The 26,213-nt window shown below is 38.3% G+C and overlaps 1 protein-coding gene across 1 annotated transcript in view; it reads right to left on the minus strand.

Annotated features, from left to right (window-relative positions):
- Positions 1–2,389: 2,389 nt before the first annotated feature.
- LOC140146429 (RING-type E3 ubiquitin-protein ligase PPIL2-like) overlaps positions 2,390–26,213 on the minus strand; it is a 32,200-nt gene continuing 8,376 nt past the window's right edge. Inside the window, exons 2-18 of the mRNA XM_072168275.1 lie at positions 26,156–26,205; positions 25,107–25,155; positions 24,131–24,245; positions 22,865–22,916; positions 21,900–21,991; positions 21,231–21,396; positions 16,521–16,621; positions 15,085–15,129; positions 13,814–13,889; positions 10,581–10,687; positions 9,781–9,870; positions 9,183–9,216; positions 7,979–8,096; positions 7,321–7,377; positions 5,630–5,765; positions 3,373–3,536; positions 2,390–3,162 (exon numbers count right to left, since the gene is read on the minus strand). Of these exons, the coding sequence (XP_072024376.1) occupies positions 3,054–3,162; positions 3,373–3,536; positions 5,630–5,765; positions 7,321–7,377; positions 7,979–8,096; positions 9,183–9,216; positions 9,781–9,870; positions 10,581–10,687; positions 13,814–13,889; positions 15,085–15,129; positions 16,521–16,621; positions 21,231–21,396; positions 21,900–21,991; positions 22,865–22,916; positions 24,131–24,245; positions 25,107–25,155; positions 26,156–26,205 (1,561 nt within the window). The 3' untranslated portion in view covers positions 2,390–3,053. The remainder of the gene's footprint in view (positions 3,163–3,372; positions 3,537–5,629; positions 5,766–7,320; positions 7,378–7,978; positions 8,097–9,182; positions 9,217–9,780; positions 9,871–10,580; positions 10,688–13,813; positions 13,890–15,084; positions 15,130–16,520; positions 16,622–21,230; positions 21,397–21,899; positions 21,992–22,864; positions 22,917–24,130; positions 24,246–25,106; positions 25,156–26,155; positions 26,206–26,213) is intronic.

The following is a 26,213-nucleotide window of genomic DNA, read 5'->3' on the forward strand; positions in this document are numbered from 1 at the left end:
ACCCGACCCCTGCAACAAATTTAGTGACTCCCCAGAAGAGAATGAATGCCCTGTATACTCTTGCTAAATGTTTGCATTGAATATGTTATTGTTATGCAAGTGTTTAAATCTTTTTTTGTGATTGGGGTGAACTTACCCCACCATATGGGCGAACCTGCCCCAATATGGGGCAAGTTCGCCACTTTGCAAAACTTTTTTTTTTTCTCTATCCTGTTGCTATTGTAAGGCCTTTAGTTCTGGGATTGTGGTCGTATATAGCTAAGACATAGGGCTTTCACATGGGCTAATCAGGTCATCCCTAACCTTAAAATTGACATCGCTAGGCTGGTTAGAAAAAAATAGGGCGAACACTCCCCGCTCTCCCCTAGTTTATCAATTATTTTATCTACTACTCTAGTAGTTTATCAATGTCCACATCTTCTACCGATTTCAGGTAGTTTGCTAATGATTTCATTTACTACTAAGGTAGTTAATCAATTATTTTTATCATTATTATTATTATGATGAATGTTTTATCACACAATTTATTGTTCAAAATGAAGGATAGCATAATTTTAAACAGCCATTGGTAAATTGTGATATTATTTTCAATCACAGCAATATGTTTGATATTCATGCAGGGAAACGTACTGTTTATTTATATTAGTCTAGGTCTGTATTTCAGGTAGTTTATATCTCGTTCTGGTATACCAGAACGAGATTACTACACAGTGGCCTATGGAACAGGGTAATAAACATAATCATGCATAGGCTAATTCGCAAACACAAAATTGGAATCAACTGAAATTTTGGGAATAAGCATTTTTCGTGAATATCTACTGAAAAATACCATAAATTATGGAGGATGCCAGAATCACGAAATACTAAAAATTATAACCTATTACAATTGGGACCAAGTTTCAAAAAGTGAGCAAAGGAGAGGCTTTTTAAGTTGCTGCTTTCTTTACGTAGTCATTGTTTTTTGGTGGATAGGCTCATACTTTAATCCAACAATTTAACAGTTATGGGACGTATAGGTTTCCATAATTCCGGGGTTAAGACCAACCGTAATTCCACTTTTCCTTTGTTTTCTTAATAAAGGTTAGCAATATTCACCTTACCTTGGGCCCACATCGTTCTAATAGGTGCCCATCCCAAGGGGGTGATGTAAAAATAGTGAGATCCAGGAGTTCCAATAGACCAAAAATGGTCAAATATAGAGGTAAATAAGGACAACCTGTGATTAAAAAGGTAAGTGTGTGAGACCTTGCACAGTATTGTAAGGGAACAACATTTTAGTCCCTGAACATTCACGTACATGTAGATACTTTTTACTACTAATAATAAAATGTAGGACCTTAAATGCAACTATGCAGATAGAGGATTCAGGATTTAAGCCAGTATTAAAGAAATAATTATAACATCCCCATCCAACACTATCTTGCTGACTGATTTTGAGACTCTATATTAAAAGAGGTATTTCGTGATTTTAGGGTATAGTTCAATAGAAATCTATGAAAAAGTTTATTTCGAAATTTTCAATTGATTTGGACATTGAATTCGTGAGTTTTGCATAATTACATGTATTACAGTATCCCATAGGATACCGTGTTTGGGCTGTCAACAGCCGGAAAATACAAATTAATTGATATCTTTTTCAAGCGACCGTATGTGCAAGAAAGTTTATGTACACAAATATTATGCAATGGTATCAACTTTAACATGAAACTGAAATTTTTTCACACACTGTGAGCGCAAATATCCCTGTAAAATTTGTCTGAACAGGTAGTGATGCTCACTGGGTAAACTGTTTTCTTTGACCCCCCCCCCCCCCTAAAAGTCCAGGACTGCTACTGGGCTGTGGATCACGAAGTGCCCATTTAAGAGACCTCTGGAGTTATAGCTTTATTTTGATACCCTATATATGGCTGGTTTCACAAGTTTCTTCTGTTTTGGATGAAGCTTGCAATTTAATTACCCAACCAGTATAACCCCTTCATAGTGAAAAACACATAATTGGAAATAAACGTCAGATTCACACTTTCATTTACAAATAGTTTACACTTTTATTATATATATATGTGTACATCCATATCAATGATGCACTTTGTCGGTTGTCGTGTGTCTCATTTCACATAATAGCTAGGAATAAATACCAGACTCATTTTCTAAGTGGAGGTCACTTCAAATCATCCCCAAGTCACCATGGTTAGGGAATGTTCTTTGTATTCCTAAACCATGTGACTTGGGGATGATTTGAAATGACCTCCACTTGATATGAGGCTGGTATTTATTCCTAGCTATTATGTGAAATGAGACACATGTAGCAGACGACAAGTGCATCGTTTTGATATGGATGTACACATATATTATAATACAATTATAAACAGACTATGTTCTCAGTTGTTTATAATACACATGAAGATTACACGTTTTCCCACATTTTTTCCCCAGAAAACCATGGCTGACTCTGACATCACTATTTTGGAATTAGCATGCTCACTAACCAAGAAAGTTGTCGTTGTTCTTATTCACAGGGGTGTTTACAACAAACTATACAGTAAAGTTAACATCCCTATACGACCTGTCAAGCATCTTATTCAAGGTTTAAAAAAATAGAAATACCTGAATTTTCATTCGTTTTAGGGTGTTCAGTTTTTGCAGTCACCTTAAACAGTTCTGCTAAAAAAACACCTGCCGAACACCTCCCCCTCCCCATTACAAGTCAAAACGAGTGGGTAAACCTACACTAGTTTCAAGGTGTTCTCTGAGACAGTAATTATAAGAGAAGATACTATGACCTCCATTCTGACCACAAACACAGCCATCGCATTGCGGATTATGGGCACTACCAACATGACCTTATATGTGACCTACATAGGAGTCTCGTCTCTTCTTGGCATGTTTTTGCTACCAGGCACTGAGGTCTGTGATACATAGGAGTCTTTACTCGTCTCTTCTTGGCCTATTTTTGTTACCAAGCACCAAAGTCTGTAAGTTCACAAGTAGATTTCGCTTTCTTCTGCTGTGATTCATAGAGGAGTCTTTACTGATCTCTTCTTGGCCTGTTTTTGCTACCAGGCACTGAAGTCTGTAAGTTTATGAGTAGATTTTGCTTTCTTCTTCTGTGATACATAGGTTTCTTTGTTGGGCTCTTCTTGGTCTGATGGTCGTTTACTTGTGCTGTATATAAAGGAATGTAAAAAGAAGTGTGTCAAGATCCGTGAAAGACTATAAGTAAGTAAGTAAGTCTATCTACAGGAAAAAAACAACACTTTTTTGTGTTTGCATTTTTGGACAAAATCAAGGTGCATTTTTTGGCATCCAAATGTATTGGACCCTAAAGTGTAAGTACTGCATAAACCTTAGTCTGGTCTATCTATTAAGTTTTACCTTGGACTGTCTTCCTTGGATGCTTTTGATATATATTTCCCTATCCCTGATCTATACACTGTAGGTTTGTCTTCTGAACTTAATGTCACAGCCGACGACTTGGCAGGGGGCGCTTTCAGTTTAGCTTCTGCTTCATCTTTCTTCTGCTGTCTTTCCTTTGCGATCTAAAAAATGAAATCATAGATTTATTATACAAGGGTGAGTTCTGATTTGATGGGTTCTTGCAACAATGAAATAAAGAGGTACTTTTGTAGCAAGAAATAAACATCGTAAAGACCCATTCAGTGATCCCAGCGCAAGTGAAAAAAAATTTAAAATTTTTATAAATTGTTTAAAAGCGAAGGATACGTCATTCAAATTATCATTTGGTATTTTTGAAATGACAAATTTGGCAAAAAGCGAAGAAAACAGCAGTACTGACGAAGTTGAAGCCCCATTCAAATACATGTAGCTAATTTAGATACTGTCAGTATCTAAATTACAGATTCGTAAAATGTCTTATTTTGTCTTTTAAAAATACATGGCTTTCAGCTGAATCACTCGCAGGCTACATTAGCACATCTATGACAATGACAAAGGTACCAAAATCTGAATTTTGATGATTTTTACGATCGTCCGGTTGAGCAAATCACTGAATGGGCCTTTGAATGGCACAAGTTTGCCATTCTACTGATTTCAAGCTTGGTTGGTTGCTTGGGTCGCTCCTGTCATGACTGACAACTTGTGACTTCACAGATGCAATGCATAAGTTTACAATCTTCAGCAAGAGCATAATATAAGTGGAGATGATGCCTAACATTGTCACCCATTATAGATGTAAATGTGGCAAGGCGACACTTTTTTGTTTCTTATTCCGATACATCATCCCGTATCACATACACAATGTTATAATTTTCTCATTCTGACAAACCGCAGATTACTTAGTTTAAGCAGACATGAGACAGAGGTTCAATCAAAAAAGAGGTAAAGCAATAAAAAGGAGGAAAATTAATGAAGTCTCCTATACTTTTGTACAGGGAAGAAAAACTCAAAAAGAAAGAATTCCTCTAATCCCAGGAAAAATCTCATCCCTATTAAGCCTTTGTATTATACCCAATGCAGAGGGTGACATTATCAATTTTTTTGCAGTTCAAAGGTGTTTTTTCCATGATCAATAATTGCATGCAGCATAGCCAGCCTTATAGTCATTTATCAATTTTATGTCCAAATTGTTTATTCTGATTTGTCACATTTTTGTGCCCATTTGCCACATTTTTAGTCATTTTAATGACACTTTAGCTATCTTTGCCATCCCCATTTTATCCCTAAAAATTGATGTGGTGGCAGTGTACCCCCCCCCCCACTCCTCCCTGATTATGCCACTGCTACCTCTACATGGCGAATTGTGTAAATCACTTCACAAGGAGGGATGTTTTTATGGTAATCTGGTATGGGCCAGTATGCACAAATCATCAAAATACATTTGGTGGCTAGATTGCAGAAATAGCAATCCTGCATGATTTCACAGGCGGCATATGACATGATAGAGAGAGACGTCAAAACTACTCGGAAGTAAATGAGACTGAATTTCGCAGCTGCCGTGATCACTGGTATGTGCCATCATTTCAATTTGCACATTGAGTGATCGGAGCCTAACCAACACGGCGAATTTGAAACCGTCACAGCGACTCTCACCCAGTAATAATCAAAAAGGTCAGTTTTGTGGGGTTCATTATCGAACCCCAACAGTTTTAGCTTGTATTAATATTATTTATTAACATAGGCCTACTTGTTTGTGATATTTTAAGCGTTTTTAAATTTCAAAATAATCCCATTCAATTACACGGCTGACAAAGGAAATATACTGAATTTAGAGAATGCACGGCTTTCACCACCTGTGATTTCACTGACGTAAAACAACTCGGCTCCGCCTCGTAGTTTTACTTAAAATAATGATGTCGCCCGTACCTTTATTCTCTAATTACAAATTATATTTAATTTGTAATATACATGTTAAACATTTAATTCTCGTTTTGGGGGCTCAAGCACACTGATATATGAAACTTTTGAGAGAGAGAAAAAATCAGGACTCAGCGGGGATTGAACCCTGGTCACTGGATTACCATGACAAATCTCTCACTGTGTCTAAGCGGCCAATTATACTGAATATTAAATAATGAAGGAAGCTGCCTCCTTCTTCATTTTTTTTAACATTTAATGCTGTTCACACAATTTTATTTGTATTTAAAAAGCTTCAATTTCCCCCTCTTGTACTTACCTCTTCATCTACTTCATCATAGGGGTTAACAAATACCAACGTGTCTTGAATCACAATGTCCTCTTTTGGTTTGTCTGTCTTTTTGTCTGTCTCCACACTCTCCATAGCTTGTATTGTATCTAACCCTCCAACAACCCTGAAAATGAAAGTCATGACCAATTTTTGAATTATTTGTTATTTGTATGGCACTTTTTACAGAGCAGTCACATTGGGCTATTCAAGTTGAAATCCACACTACCTCTGTGTAAGATTTTGGAAATATGTTCCATAGGGGGAGTATGTTTTTCAAATGTAATTGGTCAGGATTAAGGTGGTGTTAAAGGGAAATCATGAATTCCAACATTTTTGCAAATATCTCCAAAACCTTTCATGATACAATCTCAAGTGAGTTTGTACTTATATAGGGATATGTTGGCCATGTTATGAAGGTAAAGAAACCGTTGCCATGGTAACAAGCAGTCGCTATTGGCTTCTGACCAATTGCATTGAAAGTTTTTTCCTGTTTTTTCGCAAATCACTTCATTTGTCCCAATAAAAGTATACTCACATGTTGAGTCATGTTCCTGCGCACCACCACTGATTTTCCCGTGAAAAAAATTCCAGTGGAATTCCCCCTACGGGAAAATCAGCAGATGTCCGTTGATGAAACAATATTTGCGGGTAACTTTCTTTTTATTTATTTGGACATGTGCAATTTCAACCATATGAGGGCAGTATCCAGGTCTGAAATTTCTCGGTCCCTGAAGAGCAATAATCAGAGGAGGTAGGGTGCTGAAAACATGGCCGAAAATTTAAAAAATTATTATCTTCTTCTGTGCCAAAGATGAAAACGATCCATATACCTTTAATTTGCATTTAAAACCACCTTAATCATTTTAAAATACTCTCCCTGTATTATGGCTTTACTTATATCTTCCACAACTGGAGTGAGTATTTCAAATGGAAGTTACCCAATTGTCTATTCTATTCAAAACTCATACTCCCTCTGTGGAAGACTTTCGCTAAATCTTCCACAGGGGTAGTGTGGATTTTAAATGGAATAGCCCATTTAAGCAAGTCAAGCCAAGCAATTGCTGTTTTAGAGGATATCAGATTTGTTGCATATGTTGTTATATTTGGTACCAATGTACAGCTATAGGTCTCCTCTATCCAGTAATACCAAATTAAGTACAAACATTCTCCACATAATGTCGCTATGATATCATAATGTGGGGGCGCCCTTGCAAAGTTTGGAAATTCTGGCTATGTACAAATGTATAGGCAAAATTGATTTTCGGCTAAAAATTCTACAAACATGCGATTTTCACCACATTTTCTCCTAAATATAAAAGGAATTGACTATTTCAACATAAGTAGCAAGTAAAAGGTCGGTAGCTCTTGGAATAATTTTACAAGAGCAAAATGAAAATCATGGATTTTACTGTAGGAACCAATGGTGGGCCTCACCAACCCTCCAATGGTAATTTTTGATGGTCGGTCCTACCCCCGGGTAAGGTGCTGCATAAGGTAAAAATTTCATCACTAAAATGAGCGCAAAGGATAGATCTATGATAAGTTTAGGTCGTTTGGGCATAATCATGCATGTTTTTTATGACGGATGAAAAACCTTGGGGTGGTACACCCCCAAGCCCTTCGTAGTTCTAGGGTTAATATATTCTCTTCTTTTTTTTCAAACTGTAATTTTCACTTACCTTCCAAACACAGAATGTTTTCCATCAAGATGTTTACATGATCTAAATGTGATGAAACTGTAGAAGAAAAGGAGAGGAAAAACAAAGAAATCAACATACTGAAAAAACACAATAAGTGCCAGCTAGTGGAAATTGTTTGCCCATACACCCATATTTCCTTTAGCCAGCCAACACATAATGGCATGATTCAATTCGCTGCCGTAGTGCAAGTGGTTCAAGCTTGGGCTTGTAGACCTGTTCCGAATTATGATATGCCATAGGCTTTGTGTTGTGATCATTTCGATCAGTGGTTCGTAACAAAGAAAGCATGAGCCAGTTGACCTTGCAACAGTCATATTCTAATGTGCACTACACCAGTGAATACCACCGCCAGAGAAATGGGTTATTCCAGTTGAAATCCATACACCCAATATCCCACACAGGGAGTGTGAATTCCAAATAGAGTCACCCATTTAGGTAGTCCCATTTCAAATTCACACTTTCTGTGTGGGAGATTAAGGTCATGTCTTCTAAAGTGGGTTTAAGGATTGAAACTACAATTACCCAATACGCAGCTGTGTCACTACCAAATTCAAAGTAAAACAAGGGCAAAATTTTCTAGAATCCTCGGTAGAAACATGCTAACAGAGACATAGAAGAACCTTGTAAAAACACTTACAATTGTGATTTATTGGTATCAGGCCCTGAGTTTGCCATGCTTAGTATACCTCTGCCTGTGTGAGACAAATTAGGTTTAAATTCATCTTTGAAGGTCTTCCCCCATGCTGATTCACCTCCTGAAATTAAACAATAGAAAAACTTAGTGATAAGCATTTTGAAAAAATGACTCCAATGCTAATTTCATCAGGGCTCCTACTGTGAAACTTGTTAGGAAAAGAGATATATGGCCATAATTTTAAATTTTGGCTACAATTACCGAATAGGGTATAACTTGCTAGACTTGAGTTCAGTCCTCGTTTACAGAGTTTAGGGTTAGGATTTAGGGTTGGCCTAGGGCAGTCTTTTAATAAGACTAGTAGACTTGCACCCTATTCGGTAATTGCTCGTAATTTTAATACTCAAAATGGAAGACCAACTTATTGATATTTTGATAGCATATATCAGAACATTGTAATTATAAACACCAGACTCTGCTACTGAGTTAGACTTTAAACTCCTTTTGTTCTCACTTTTGTTGGGTATGCACACAGCCTTTCAACCACTCATGCACGTCAGTTCTCTATCTAATTAATTTTGTACTTTGAGGAAGACATGACCTTCATCTCCAACACAGGGAGTGAGAATTTCAAATGGAGGTACTTCATTTGAGATTAAGGTGATGTCTTCCACAGGGGGTGTATGGATTTCAACTGGAATAGCCCAAATATACACCCATATCATTCAGTAGAGTAGGCATGGACATCCACAATTGACCTTTTCTGTAAATCCCATAAGCCTTTGTATTTGTACCCGTATATACATCACTCTTGTGCATATTGTCAGCGTACATTGATACTGTGTATTTTACCGCCCTGAATTGTGCAGTAATGAAGCGTAATTATGATCGGTACATCGGAGTGATGACGTCCTGGTTGATCAATTCCTGTGTGTCCCTAGCTACACAGTTGATATCCATTACACCCCCTTGTGGAAGACATGACCTTAATCCCCACATTCAGGAAACCCTATTTGAAATTAACACTCCCTGTGTGGAAGATTAAGACATGCCTACAATAAGGGGTTTACAGATTTCAACTGGAATACCAAATTTTCTCAATCATGTTAACAATGTTTGTACATTTAGTTTCTCTCATTCATTTATTTCATCTTTTGGTTTTTGCTCTGATGATATGAGTCATGATATTATGTCATGCTATCCTTACCGGTGCCTGTTGCTGTTGGATCACCACCTTGTATCTGAAATGAAAAATAAGGTAAACATTTTACACTTTTTCTAGTCCCAAATAAGTATAATATTAATTTTTTATAACTAGAATTTTGTGGTTCTCGAGTTGCGCAATGCAAAGCGCCAGCCGCAATACCTCCACCTTGACACACATAATTTGAACCGGTGCAAATTCATTTGGAGCTTATAAATAAATAATAATAAATTTCGGATTTATATAGTGGGTGGACTAGCTTGGTGGAAAAAATTCAAAAAAAGGTCTTGACATTTTCTTTTATGAAAAAATAATTAATATGATCTCAAAGTTTCCTACTAAAAACGTATAATATGTGACATGATCTGGTCCATGGGGTCCAAAGGCGGCAAATTTGATATTGAAGTAAAAAACAATAAAATACATAAGAAAATACACATTACGAAACTTCAGAACTTTAGAACCAAGTATGCTGGACCTTTAGGTCTTTTCAGTATATGATAGTCTAGTAACTCAATTTCCAAAAATGCCTCTTTTGGCCCCCATGCAGCAGATAGTGTCACATATGATACTGAATTGTAAATAAACCTTCGCAACTTACCATGAAATTCTTAATAGATCTATGAAACTTGGTCCCTTTGTAGTAACCATTTACACAAAGCTTCATAAAGTTTTCACAAGTTGTAGGCACCTGAAATTAACCAAAATGTTGGAGTACAACTATCATACAAACGTCATGATTTTCATGTTGAGAGATATAACAAGACCAAACAGTTAGTCAGTCTGCAAGTAAGCAAGTAAAATACACTACTATAGGGTGTACCTTCGGTTCACCAAAAAGTATGACTGAGAAGACTTGGATGAGGTTATCATAATCCAATATTGACAGCTCTTGAACATCAAATGGCTTAACCTCAATTTCAGGGGTATTTTTTTAGAGGAGAATGTTGTTTTTTGTAAAAAGGTTTAACAATGTCATCTGAAGTGGAAAGCCAATTTTGGTGCTGAATTTTGCACTTGTGTGATACGAGTACTTGCACGAAAATTCCAACAGGTACCTGAATGTATAATGACAGGTTAAGTCTCCGCCGTAAGTCTGACATAGTCGTTCTTTCCCACTTTCTTAGTGTATAATTACCGTATTTGTTCCATTAACTGCCCACCGCCGATATATAAGTGCCCACCCAGTGACTTTGCAACAAGCAAACTGAGATTAGTTTATTAACTGCCCATGCAAATCTGAATCATGGTCTGAAACATATGACACACTGATGATGATAGATGAATATGTTGGGCCTTTTTTACCTCTTGTTGGCCTAAACAATGTAAAAAATAAGCGTCTACCCAAAATGATTTTGTTAAGCGCCCTGGGTGGTTAATGAAACGAATACGGTAGCTTACCATGTCACAATGTAACTCTACATTGAGTACACCTTTGTTAGTCACAAGTCTGACATAGCCTTTCTTTTTCACTCTCTCGTAGCGTATGATATCCTCATCAATAATTGCTGAAATATAAATGGGGAATGATTTATAAAAGTTAATATTATGATTAAGCATCATTCATTTAATCTTGTGCGCTAGTTGGTAATGTTTGAATGTTTCTATGTTCCAGTGTAGGATACGGAAGCCACTGAGCCCTGTTTATCAGGGATATTCTGTGTAACTCAAGTGGTTAGAGTGTGCGCCCGACAAGTAAAAAGTCCCTGCACTGTCAGGAACGTCTGGAGTTGTTTTCTCTGTTTTTTCTGCCTATGCATGCAGGGTTTTCTTTAAGCATTTTGCTGAAAGGGTATTTTCACATTTTTTTGACCCTTTCAATTGTGAATTTTTCCTCTGAAGGAGTCAAAAACATTGTCCAAGGGGTATTTTTATAATACTATTTTTGAAGACATTTTTAACAATATGTGTGTTTTTGGAGCCATATCCAGGAGGGGGGAGAAATCTCCCCCAATATTTTGCCAGGGGGATGGTCCATACAATCATCCCCCCCCAATGATGACGCCTGTATGTGGGTTTCTGACCAAATTAACCTCATATTTGGTCATTTTAGTCCCAAAAGTGCAAATTGTTGCGTGCTTAGTGCGAATTTATTCCACTTTTGCACCATATTTCAACAGTTTAGCTTCAAAATGGTAAAAATTTTTGTACCATAAACTTATTCTTTCGCCAAAAGGTGCTGGATTCATTATACTTCAAGACATTTTTTCACCCCCCCAGTCAATAAGAAATATACGCCACTGTTTGGAGCAGTGGCAGATCTAGAGCAGTCAGAAGGGGGTGTGGGCAATTTTAAAAGAAAATAATAACATTTAAAATAATAATAATAATAATAATAATAAAAGAAGTAAGAAACTTGTGCAAAATGAAGACCTAATTGAAGCAATTTAGTGGATCATTTTGGCACTATTAATGTGTAAAATTTTAGTTTAAAAAGCCGAACATTTGTGAAATGAGCAGTCCATGGAGCCTTTCGTGGACGGCAACTTTTCCCTATTACGGTAGGCCTATAAATTGTGTTAAACATAAATTGGCAAATGTCGAAAGCAGAAGTGAAAGTGGCCGTTTGTTTATCAACTACGCAGGGTGATGTTCTCCCCTCAGAACTTGGAAAATTTGCAAAATGAAGACCTAATTGAAGTGATTTGGTGGACCATTTAGGCACTATTACTGTGTAAAATTTTAAGTTGAGAAGCCGAAAATTGTGAAATGACGGTCCATAAAGCCTTCGTTGTCACGTTTTCCCTATTACTATAAATTGTGTTAAACATAGGGCCTAAATTGGCAAATTGGTGCATCATTTAAACAGAAAAAAGGACCCGAACCCAATTTGCAAGATTTCAAACTGACACTCTACAATTTTAGAGACTCGCAATCACTAAAACATGCATGGATCGATGCTGCCAAAATGTGATGGGCCCTACATATCGGGAGTATGTCCTAAATGCCAAAAGCCGAGAATAAATGCACAATATCGGGTGTTTCTCTATTCAAATCTTTCAATATCTGAACGCGTACGTTTTCAAGATTTTGTACGCATTGGACTTTGGGACTTTGGATTTGAAGGAGTCAGCAAAGTGCCTGAACGCGTAAATATGTGTGTTTTGTGCGTTAAAGAAAACCCTGTATGCATGATGTTTCCACTGTACTGAACTGTTAAATTGTGCTAGCGTGCGATGCATGGTTCTTCATTTCTGTGTATAATAATTATAAGCTAAAACCTGCATATGCATTGAACACTTCCTAATTCTTCTGAGTTCTGGGAACACAAAGGTAATCATCAATCACTGATGACCAATGGGTCAAACAGTATAAATTTGTATCAGTTCTGCCCGTATACACCTATTATATATAAAGACTATTGTAGGACGTAAATCAAGTTGTCCTCCCAGCTTATTTAGCATCACAAAGAAATAGCCAAGAACTGACAAACTGAGTTGTCACACCCCCTCCCCCGGCAAATTTAATGATTTGGACAGACTGTTAATTAATAATAGTAAAAGTTCTGTGAACTTTCAACTGGGTCACATTGTTGTGAAGGCTAATAAATAGCACATATCAACTGCTCAGTGCTAGAAGTGGGTTACAAGTGCAATAGCTGCCATGTGTAGCTGCCATGTGTAGACGAGTACAATATGAGCACTGAGCAGTCGATATTTGAACTTAACATGAACCCCAGGTGTTATGATTAAAGGTAATACATTTTGACAGCCTGTTTCATTCAAATGGCGGACGCTTGTTTCTGATATTCAGCGCAAGTGCATTGATTGCCTAATTTCTCAATCAACAAGCTTAGTAGTACACAGTTTTTAATACATGACAGAGAGAAAAAAATTGTTGGCCCTAAATTAATGGCAAAATTGTCACCAAAAATTCTTGTAAAATAGAAGCAATATATACAAATAGATGCATCCACTTCAAAAATTGAATCAATCCGGCAGTCGCAGCGAGTGACAGAAAACATGTTAGGGATCACACACCAGTAGCAATTGCACAATGCCACCAGCGTTCCAGTCATACAAGGCAACTGGTAATGATTTGATGCTAGGCGATGCTAGCAAACTTCTGTCTGATTGATGCATCAGCAATGTCATGTCATATAACCATGATCACACTACACTCGTTGCAACTGCTAATTAAAGTTTGTTCGATTTATATAAGGCGGAAAAAAGAAGACTCGTAACATCCATGTATTGATATAGAATTGCGTGCACACTGTTGGGCGCAGTATGTACACTAGTTGTGCATTGCGTAATGCGTGACTGCCGCACGCTTATGTGAATTTACACGAGCGTGAGTTGGGGCTTTATTGATGCGCGCAGTAACAAAAGCCGAATAATTTCCGCCTTATATAAGCCGAACAAACTTTAGCATAAGGGCTATTCCATTTGAAACCCATACACCCCCTATGGAAGACATGACCTTAATCTGACACACAGGGAGTGTGAATTTCAAATGGGGTTAACTGAATGGGTGACTCCATTTGAAATATACGCCCCCTGTGTGGGATATTAAGGACATGTCTTCTATGGGGGTACATGGATTCGAACTGCAACAGCCCTATGACCAAGGCAATAGCTGCACAAAAATGAAATAGGAATAAAATGGATCAAACATACAAACAAAATACATACCTGATTCATGAGCTGTCTCAGGGGTCATAGCAGTTGATGTGAATCCAGCTGCCACCATGCCAGTACTGTAATGAGCCTAGATAAATGAATGAGAAAGAAATCTTACTGAACATGTTCATCATCCCAGGACTCTTATTGAAAATAGCGACAAATTTCATAGTTCTAGTCCAATAAAAACAGCACTTGGTGTGGACGTTTTGAAATCTGTCAGATTTCTTTATCAACACTGATGTTGAGAAAGAAATCTGTCATTAAGGCAATGAAAAAGGAAAACCCTGTCCTACGGGTGGACGGACCTGCTAAGTAGAGTCGGTTAGTTTTATCTGAAATAGGCTACGGTTCTCAAAAATTACCAAAAGCTTGAAAAATCTGAAAAATTCTGATTATTTTTTTTGCAAACATAATTAATATGAATATTTTCTGAATTTTTGTTCAAAAATATTTCAGTCAAAATCAATCCATTTTAGCCAACAATGGCTGTTTTTTAAAATCATACAGCTGAAAAGGTATATATGGAGAGATGTGGTGCAGCGGCTAGAGTACTTACAGAACTTGCTTCTGGTGTACTTACATGTCACTATATAGGCAAAATATCTAATTCTCGATCATGAGATTGGGTACGCAGAGACCTTTGCATCAAGTGTACTACGCAAAGACCACATGCTTACTAAGCAAGCACAGCTTTTGAGAATTGACTACAAATACATCACATACTGTTGTATCTAAAAGGGCTGCCTTATGTGATTTTCTATTATTGTCATCTACTTGTGATGACATGCACTTTAAAATTAACTTTATATATTAATGTTGAGGTATTATCACAATATTACAATTTCATGTCCATTCATAAAGAATGAAGTATGCTGAAATATAAAATATCAATATGAAATACACCAATGATAATAAAAATCACACAAGGCAGCTGTTTGAGAAACGATAGAATGTGAAGCAGACGACGATATGTATGAGGTGTATTAGGCTATTCCAGTTGAAATCCACACTACCCCTGTGGAAGATTTTGGAACTATCATCCACAGGGGGAGTATGAGTTTTGAATAGAATAGATAATTGGGTAACTTCAATTTGAAATACTCACTCCAGTTGTAGAAGTTATAGGTAAAGCCATAATACAGGGGGAGTATGGGTTTCAAAATGATTAACCCTGACTAATTACATTTGAAAAACATACTCCCCCTGTGGAAGATATTTCCAAAATCTTCCACAGAGGGTGTGGATTTTAAATGGAATAGCCCATTATATATGATACTTACTGCATTCAGAGTGTCTGCTTTTGGTTTGTCTTCTTCTTTTTTATCCTACAGATAAAGACATGGTAAAAAAAACTTGAAAAAAAGGCTGTTTTTTTAAACTAAAATAGATACTTGCAAATCGATGTTAAGTGTATTATGAAAGTGTGAAAGTAAAACAATTCAAACAACAGGACTGTAGTTTATCAACACTTCTTGACTTTGTGGTCATCTGCTACAAGAGCCACAATGGTTGAAGTCTTGACCCTGGTGCAAGAGGTATTGGGTTCAATCCCCTAGTGGAAGAAACACATAGGTCCGTATGCACAAAACAAGTTAGACCAGGTCTAACTTTAGACCTGGTTGAACTATGAAAGTTAGACTTAGAGAGGGATCCCTATAATCTTTTCCTTTCCTCTTAGCAAAGTCCAAAAATTAAACTGCAGCCATCTATTATTAAGCTACATGCATTTGCCCTCAACGGGATCTACAATAATATAGAATAAGGTTTGTTAATTCCAAAATATGAATCAGAGGAGAAGGGAAATGGTGGACATCCTTAGTCCACCCTGTAGAAGGCTACAGTATGTAGAGAGGGTGGTCATGTAGTTTGGTGTGCTAGGCTATCGGTTGGAAGGTTGGAAGATCATGAGCTTTTTCATTTATCCTCTATCCCACTCATTGTGGCCATAAACGTGCAGACACCACAGTGGGTGCATAGCATGCCGTGGTTCGGAGAGTCACATAAAATGGTGCCCCATGTACCAGAAGAGCAATATCTGGACATAGTTGCAGGCCTTTTCGTAAAGAGCAGGGGATCGGCCCGGGCCTGTTGTCTGCCACACTCAGCATTGAGGTCAACTTGTGCTGCCCGTGGCCCGCTTTGAGGGATCTGAGTACCCAGAAAGCGTAGATAAATGCTGTTTTATTATTATTATTATTATTAAAAAGTTCCTTCTCCGTAGCACTTATCTCCATAGCTAGACCTGGTCTAACTTGTTTTGTGCATACAGACCTTAACGATTATCCACTCTCTCTCTCTGTTACTGCATTGGAGTGATGAGTGCAAACACCATTAGGTCATGTTTCCCTCCAACCCGTTGTAAGGTCAGACTATACAATATACAGGGATGTGAGAGGCAATAGACCAAAAAACAGATGAAAAACAGCATAAAAAGGGGGGTAAAAACACCAAATATAGACTGAAAATAAAAGAAAACATGTGAATTATGACAACAAAAAAGAGGAAATCAGCTGAAAAGAGGAACTCTCACACCCCTGAATACAATTGGTTTACTACTTACAGCAGGCTTGTAGTCTCTATAGAGCTCTGACAATGCATCCCTAGCAGTAGAATTTGTTGCATTCATATAATAACTTGCTATGAGTGCAAACACTGTTAGGTCGTACTCCCCTCCAACCCCCATAAGGTCATACTATGTCATTTGTTTTCTACTTACAGCAGGTTTGTAGTCCCTATAGAGCTCTGACAATGCATCCCTAGCAGTAGAATTTGTTGCATTCATATAATAACTTGCCCCTGCTTTAGCTTTCTTCTCCGCTGTCACAACAAACAAAATGATAAGAATGTTAATTAGTGTAAAACAACTTCCATGGTTCTGCATGTTTTATAAAAGTGGTTTTAATTTGTAAATGTAAAACCACAGATAAATTGTTGCTCTTATCAAATAGTTCCTCCAAAACACACAACACTACACTCTCACCTACCTACCCGTAATTGCCCACAAATTTACATTCTCGCACTATCCCTCATATCAACAGCAAGCTGATTTTTTACCAATTTTAAATGTGCTTTTGCTCAGTGGTGGCACCCGTAAAAAATTTCTACGGTGGCATTGGGGGAAACTGAATTTCATGAAATCATGTTAAATCGCCAAATGAGAACCAAAATGGCAGATTTTTTTGTGTGTAGGGGTGTGTATGACACACAGTACAAAATATGCCAACCAACACAGGTCACTATTTTGTAAATTTATGCAATTTAGCAGACGTATCTCTCAAATGCATTTGGCAATCAATTAGGACCTACTGCATGTCCTCAAACTGAGGACATCGCTCGTTTGCAGCTAGGTCTATGGTTTATATTAAGCATCTTTTATTAAGCTGCTTTTCATATACAAAGCGCTTTACAACACAATACATAAAATCAACAAAAATATCATTACATTGCCAGAGGAAAAAAAAAACATAAATGTAGCAAGAAATACAATAATAAAAGTTTAAAAATACATAGTTTGAATGTGAAAAGTCTCATTTCCTCGGTTGCAGGTAAACATGCACCTCCACACATATACCCACCTTCAGTCTGTACTTTGATATTATTTTGTACATGATAAAACTGTGTAGCTGCAAGTCTTTCTCTTTAAACATGCACACACACCCCCACACCCCACCCCACCCCACCCACACACAACCGCCACCACCGTCCCCACCCCATCGACACATATACCCACAATTAGTAGGTTTTTAGGGGGTTCGCCGTCGGACAAGTTTAGAACTGTCAAGCTTTCGTCAGGAGTAGCTCTGACTTCTTCAGGACAAAGTACCTAAGAATGAGATATGTAGACCGCCCCTTGTCTACTGATGACTCTGAAAAGAGCCGTTTGCTGAAGACTGCCCTTGTCAACAGAAACTAGCAGATCTCGCCTATCTGCTGATTTTGTAAGTTTTGGTGGCTCTGAAAAGAGCCGTTCAATGAAGACTGCCCCTTGTCTACAGAGAACTAGCAGATCTCGCCTATCTGCTAATATAAAGTTTTTTTTGGTGGCTCTGAAAAGAGCCGTTTGCTGAAGACTGCCCCTTGTCTACAGAAACAAGCAGATCTCGTCTATCTGCTGAATTTGTAAGTTTTGGTGGCTCTGAAAAGAGCCGTTTGCTGAAGACTGCCCCTTGTCAACAGAAACAAGCAGATCTCGCCTATCTGCTGATTGTGTAAGTTTTGGTGGCTCTGAAAAGAGCCGTTCACTGAAGACTGCCCCTTGTCAACAGAAAACAAGCAGACCTCGCCTATCTGCTAAATTAAAGGTTTGTTCGCTCTGAGGAAGAGCTGTTCAATGAAGACTGCCCCTTGTCAACAGAGAACATGTAGACTGCATATACTGTAATAGAAGTATACGGCTTACCAGGAACCGTTTGGCCACTCATGGACCAATTGATTGATTGTATGCACGATGAGCGTTTATATCACTTAATTGCGGACGTGGTACAGATTAGCGGCTCTGTGATTGGTTGTTTGAAAATAGAGAGCGCCACATACGATGTGATAAGATTAGCGGCTCTGTGATTGGTTGTTTGAAAATAGAGAGCGCCACATACGACTGATGTCTTTGCCGTCGTTTCTATTGATAGTAGAAGTTTCATTAACTCTGATTTCCAACGCTTCACGGGTCAACCTCATCCCCAAGTGAGAAACTTGTGCCAGTTGACAAGCGATGAGATCGTAGAACTTATGAAGTTATGCCTCACATCTACGTACTTCAAATGGCAAGGGAAATTCTATGAACAAAAAGAGGGTCAGGCAATGGGTTCACCCCTCTCCCCAATAACATCTAATATCTTCATGGAACACTTTGAAACCAAAGCACTAGATACGTATCCTTTGAAACCCGTTGCTTGGTTCAGATTTGTTGATGACACATTCATCGTCTGGCGACATGGCAAAGACGAACTGGTCAAATTCCTAAGTCATCTCAACAATCAACACAAGTGAATCCAGTTCACAATGGAGATTGAGGAGGCGGGTGGCATACCTTTCCTTGATGTCAAAGTGCAGAGATCAGACACTAGCTTGAGTTTACGCCATATACCGAAAACCCACTCATACTGATCAATATCTTCATTTTAACTCTAGTCACCATATGTCTGCCAAGAACAGTGTTGTCAATACACTGGTTCACAGAGCACTGACTCTGTGTGATGAAGAACATCGAAAAGATGAACTCAAACACATTGAAAAAGCGTTGAACAAGAATGGCTATCCCTCAAACCTCATTCACAAGGCAATCAAGAAACAGACAGGAGAACGATCAGAAGAATTGGTGGACGATGAACACAAAGGCGTTACCTTCATGCCATATATCAAAGGTGTATCAGACAAAATCTGTCGGTTTCTAAACCGATCAGGGTCAAAACATTCTACTCTAGGTCGGCCAAATTAAGAGACATCCTAAGCCACCCAAAAGATCCTCTGCCCAAGGATGCGTGCACCATGTGTGTACTCTATACCTTGCAGTTGTGGTGAGCAATACATAGGCCAAACCAAACAACCACTAAAGGTCAGAATATCTGAACACCGAAGAGCCACAAGACAAAAGAAAGAAGAAGGCTCGGCATTAGCTGAACATGCTTGCAAAGAAGGCCATGAACCTCTGTGGGACGAAACAACAAAACTGGCACAAGTTTCTCACTTGGGGATGAGGTTGACCCGTGAAGCGTTGGAAATCAGAGTTAATGAAACTTCTACTATCAATAGAAATGACGGCAAAGACATCAGTCGTATGTGGCGCTCTCTATTTTCAAACAACCAATCACAGAGCCGCTAATCTTATCACATCGTATGTGGCGCTCTCTATTTTCAAACAACCAATCACAGAGCCGCTAATCTGTACCACGTCCGCAATTAAGTGATATAAACGCTCATCGTGCATACAATCAATCAATTGGTCCATGAGTGGCCAAACGGTTCGGTAAGCCCTATACTTCTATTACAGTATATGCAGTCTACATGTTCTCTGTTGACAAGGGGCAGTCTTCATTGAACAGCTCTTCCTCAGAGCGAACAAACCTTTAATTTAGCAGATAGGCGAGGTCTGCTTGTTTTCTGTTGACAAGGGGCAGTCTTCAGTGAACGGCTCTTTTCAGAGCCACCAAAACTTACACAATCAGCAGATAGGCGAGATCTGCTTGTTTCTGTTGACAAGGGGCAGTCTTCAGCAAACGGCTCTTTTCAGAGCCACCAAAACTCACAAATTCAGCAGATAGACGAGATCTGCTTGTTTCTGTAGACAAGGGGCAGTCTTCAGCAAACGGCTCTTTTCAGAGCCACCAAAACTTTATATTAGCAGATAGGCGAGATCTGCTAGTTCTCTGTAGACAAGGGCAGTCTTCATTGAACGGCTCTTTTCAGAGCCACCAAAACTTACAAAATCAGCAGATAGGCGAGATCTGCTAGTTTCTGTTGACAAGGGGCAGTCTTCAGCAAACGGCTCTTTTCAGAGTCATCAGTAGACAAGGGGCGGTCTACATGTCTCATTCTTAGGTACTTTGTCCTGAAGAAGTCAGAGCTACTCCTGACGAAAGCTTGACAGTTCTAAACTTGTCCGACGGCGAACCCGCTAAAAACCTACTAATTGTTATGAATTCCCGTCGTAAAAGCCTATCCCACAACATATACCCACCTTCTGTCTGTACTTTGATGTTATTTTGTACATGATAAAACTGTGTCATGTTGAACTTTGCAACATTAGCTGGATCCTGTAGCACTATTAAGTCTTTCCTTTTAAACATGCACACACACCCCCACACAACCCTCACCCCACCCCACCCACACACAACCCCCACCGCCCCCACCCCACCGACACATATACCCACCTTCTGTCTGTACTTTGATGTTATTTTGTACATGATAAAACAGTTGAACTTTTCAATATTAGCTGGATCCTGTAGCACTATATTAGTCTTTCCTTTTAAACATGCACACACACCCCTACACATCCCCAACCCCACCCAGTCCCACACACAACCCCCACCACCTCCATCACCCCTCCCCCCACCGACACATATACCCACCTTCTGTCTGTACTTTGATGTTATTTTGTACATGATAAAACTGTGTTATGTTGAACTTTTCAACATTAGCTGGATCCTGTAGCACTATTAAGTCTTTCCTTTTAAACATGCACCCCCCCTACACATCTCCCACCCCACCCACACACAACCCCATCACCCCCCCCACCGACACATATACCCACCTTCTGTCTGTACTTTTGTACATGATAAAACTGTGTAATGTTGAACTTCTCCACATTGGCTGGGTCCTGTCCTGTAGCACTATTTAGTCTTTCCTTTTAAACATGCACACACCCCCGTACACCCCTCCCTCCCCACCCACACACAACCCCCATCACCCCCCCACTGACACATATACCCACCTTCTGTCTGTACTTTAATGTTATTTTGTACATGATGAAACTGTGTGATATTGAACTTTTCCACATTGGTTGGGTCCTGTAGCACTATTAAGTCTTTCCTTACAAACGTCTCATCTGTCAATAGCTCTTTCCAATTCTTAGTCTTGATATTTAGCTCCTCAACTGCCTGGTTTGAATACAAAATATTTAAAAAAATGTTACAAGCAAAAGATTATAACTTACTGGCAGGAATGGATCAAAGTTTACTTTAACACACAAATAGCGTGTATATACATGCTAAGGCACTCTGCGTACCCCTTCAAGTACAAAGTCCAAGTCCAGTGCGTACAAAATCTTGAAAACTTCAAATACCACTGGAATGCTCTACAATTTTATCATAAAAATACCCAATATGCTGACATTTATTCTCGGCTGTTAGTGGTTCAAAATTATTTTTATACAAGTACTTATTTCTCATACAAAATAAGTTCTCGATCTGCTATTTCCGTGGCTGCTGCCATCTTGAATTTGAACCCGGAAAGGAACCAGAAATAAGTCATACTTCACAATTTTCGTCCACATTTGTAAGCTTTTCATTAAAAATTTGCTCCTAATAAATGCCCCCTTTTCGAAAAAATGTCACGCCCTGGGATGTTTATTAGGAAGAATACAATACATTACTCGTCTTACCTCATACGCAAATACATTGCCTGTAGTCTTGACCGCTACTATGTGGGAGTTATTGGTGAACACTTTGAATGTCACTGGACAGTGGTATTTACCTAAAAAATGGAAGAATAGGTAAGACTTTAAAAAAGGTCTCAAGTGCCAACTGGAAAATTTTAGTGATCATGAAGTGCCAACATGTTACGGGAGGACTTTGCAAGGGAGCGTGTGTGTGACCGAGCAGATAGCGGATGGGGTCCAGGGGCTTGCCTTAGGGCACCTAGTGAGGTCCAGGGGCAAAGCCCTGGCGGGGGAGCAGGGGGGCAGCACCCTGGAAGCTCCATGATTGTATGTTTTTTCAAGGTCAGATTGGGTATTTTTCACCTTTTTTTTGTTCAAGATTCATGTGAAATAGTAAAATTACTATGCGCTAATTTGACTGACTCCAATCGCCACAAGTGGTGCCCGCACCGCCAGTTGAGAAGGCCTGAATTAGGGGAAGGTTCAGGGTTAAGATTAAAAAACAGTGCAATAAATGTGTTGTGAGCTTTTAAAATGATTAAACAGTCTGAGAGTGCTTCACATATGTATTGGTAAACTGTTACAAAGTTCAGCAGTTGCTATGGAAAATGTTGACCATACTGAGTCGATGGTGATGAGCAATAGGTGAAACTGTGTAGTAGAACAAAGACTATGTGTAGAAATATATTGACTAATAAGTTCTTCAAAACATACTGAAACAGATCCTGAAAAGACCCTGAATACGTTTATATCAAAAGTAAACCTTTGAATACGATGCAATATTTAACTGGCAGCCAATGAAAATCAGAGAATTGGGGTAATGTGATCATATTTTCAAAGCGAGACTAACCCTAACAGATATAAGCTTCATAAGAAGGCTTTCTTGGGTTATCCAGAGTTGTCAAACCCTGACAAATCAAATCCAACGGTGTAGGGATTAAAATATTGTTTTATAAAATTCATCTTACCGTTGGAATTTTTGTGGAAGTTCAACTTGACCAGAGATTTAGCATCCATAGGCTGTAAAACACACAAATCAAATAATGAATACATATTTTTAAATATTATTAAACATCATTGTATCAGTAACAACAACTGTCTTTATCATAGCATACCATTTTTTCAGTTTCCACAACCACTTAACAAAATGGTGTAATATTTTCAAATAAAATTAATAAGATAATAAAATAAAAATTTTCCCTGCAGACAGCGAGGGACAGGGTCTTAGCTAGGATTTGACAAGTGCCTCTCATTTTCACAAAACCCCCCTTTTCAAAATTTGACTCTGAAAATATAAACTAGACCTCTGCACCTTCTGGGGGGTTCAGTCAGTTCAAATAGCTATTGCTATACAGCCTTGATTTATTAGTCTTGTTTTGAGTTCCCAGAACTTATTCAAGCATGACTATTAGAATTAACCATCTGCCAGATGCATTAACCTTGCCTGTCCCAGGAGCAACCTGCCTGTCCAAAATGACAGGTGTACAGGTGGATGGATAACACCTTGGGGAGGGAGGGGATCAGCTATGAAGCTACACTATAGTGTGTCTTGTCTCAAGTTAAGAGTAACGCCCTGTTGGATTTCGCAGTGGAAGATTCAAATCAGTACTTTATGTGATTGCCTCACTTGCCTCCGGACATATCGCCCTTCTACGCGTGGTGTACACGCCCTGCTGGAATAGGTTAGCATGCGCAATTTGAATCTGCCACTACAAAATACAACATAACGTTAAGTCTCAAATTGAGACAAGACAGACTATAGAAATAGTAATAGGATTTTGTTGATATATTTATTTTGTCGTCTGCATCACATAAATGTCGTATCTCAAAAGGCTGCCTTGTGTCAATTTTTTAATTATTGTCATCTATTTAAAATATTAATTTTGAGGTGTTATCACAATATTACAATCTCCATGTGCATTCATAGAAGAAGCATGCTGAAAATAACAATATGCAGGCATAAGACTCTACTTTCCTAAAAAAAACTGAAAATGTGCATGAAATTGGTCAAAAAGTACCACAAAGAGGTTAAAAATAAATATGGTTGACTAAAAAAAAATGAATTGTTTTAAAACTGAAAATTCTCATGCCTGAATGAGAACCCCAATGATAATAAAAATCACACAGGGCAGCCTTTTTGAAAAATAACAGAAGCAGACGACAATTTTTAATTTGACCCCACCCCACACCCTCCTACCTCCCTCCACTAGCCCACTGTGTTACTGTTTACCTACCTCTCCTGTAATAGGATTGGTCTTGAATTTCTTAAGATAAGGCACAATATGAACCAAGTCAAACATAACACCATCTTTGGTGCAGTACGGATGCTCAAAAGGCTGCAAAGATAAGCTGTAAACATGAAAAAAATAAATCAAAATGAGTTGCATAGTCCATTTTGTTTCCATGGCGTCTTATTCCTGACCGACCCTAAAAGTAGACCCGACCCTGAAAAAAAAATTCAATTCAATTTTAAAAAAAGAAGAAAAAAGTTCCAAGGCCTTTATCAAATCCCTACCCTAATTTTCTTTTTATGTTACGCCAATCAAACAATTTTTTTAGGCCTTTAAAGGAAGCCAATTACCAAAACATCCGATTCCAAAATTTGAGTTACATGTAAAAATTGTTCCAGTGGTTTGGATATCAGCTAAGCAAAGAGTTATATCACAATGGTGACGAATGGTCCATAAAACAGTACATGCCACTGTGGTGGTACACCATTATGTGGGGATAGGCTACCACTTATTTGTTCATAGTATCCATAAAAGACATATCACAGGCATAACATTCACCTGCGGTTATGTGAAATCTGTTTTCTTCCGATGCCAATATCTAAATGGGGCTATTCCATTTAAACTCCATGCTCCCCCTGTGGATGATTTTGGAAATATCTTCCACAGGAGGAGTATGAATTTCAAATGTAATTAGCACATCAACCAACTTTATTTGAAATTCATCCTCCCTCTGTGTAAGATTCAGCTTGAATCTTTCCCAGAGGGTGTATGGAATTAAAAATTTAATGGAATAGCCCACATGCTAATCCAGTTGGAATCCATACACCTTTGGAAGTAGGCTAGGTGTGGACACATGGCCCATTATTCTATATCCCCCCCCCCCCCCACTGAGAATAGCTGAGGTCATGGTAATTTTATAAAGATTCACCCAACTTGGCTTTTTTTATTCCTGGCTTTACTAAATATTCAGTTTTCTTACCTACAATGGTCAAAAGGCAGCCTCTTGAAATCTGATTTACCTCCTTTATCTGCAAAGAACATACAACAACATAAGCTCAATTAAATTCAAGATTCAAAATGTACATGAGTTTCATTTGTATTACAGCACACCTGTATTTTGAATTTTCAATTGCAGCTACAATCAGTTTTAGATAATCCAGAATTAATCCAAAATTTAACAAGTCTTCTTTATCATACACTTTATTATGGTCCACTATATACAGCATCTTACCTTGATTTTCAACAGAAAATTCCTAAAAGTTGGTATAAATTTGAGTCTCTCTTTCGGCAAACATGGTATAATTCTGGGTAAGTTTTCTGAGACTTAGTCGTACATATATACCCACCCAAACAAAATTTGAGAACCCTGGCCCCCTCACTGGGTTTGTGATGCAAAGAAGGATGCACACCTTGATTTCGGATAGTTTGTTTGATAAATAATTATTTTTTTGTCTTGTCAGTCTCAAATTATTGTCAGAAAGCATAGCATTGCATGTTTTTAGCCCATTAAATTGCAGGCCTAAAAATCCCACAAATTTAGGATTGGCTCAATTTATGTACCGGGTATATGTACCTCCCACTACTGTTCAAATTCCCCTCAAATCAGTATTAATGTACGGTACAATATAATAATGATTAAAGTAAATTATACCACAATTCACCACTTTGGGGTTCAATTCCTTAAATAATGGCACTGATAGCTACACTCAGAGCCAAAAATGAAGTATAAGTACTCAAACCGGGAATTTCATGAGTACATCTCTTTTCTTTCTGTACCGTAGGCCCCCTACATGTGTATGTAAGTACATGTAAACTGTCTATGTATCCACATGGATTCGCCAGGTTGACGTTTTACGAGAATCTTTGCACGAATAAATTTGCGTCAGATTTCTGAGCCAGAATTGCAAAAATATTAAAATTTGACTTTTATTGCCAGTTAGCACTAACTAAAGGATTATGACTTAGCTGTTTCATTTGACAAAACAGGATAATATTTTCTTACATGTAGGCAGTAGGTCCTGTACTTACCTGCCTTCTTTCCTCCAAACAAGGTGGCCCATTCCTTGGAGGTCAGATACCTAGGAGA

Source organism: Amphiura filiformis, chromosome 2 (assembly GCF_039555335.1).
Source record: "Amphiura filiformis chromosome 2, Afil_fr2py, whole genome shotgun sequence".
Classification (NCBI taxonomy): Eukaryota; Metazoa; Echinodermata; class Ophiuroidea; order Amphilepidida; family Amphiuridae; genus Amphiura; species Amphiura filiformis.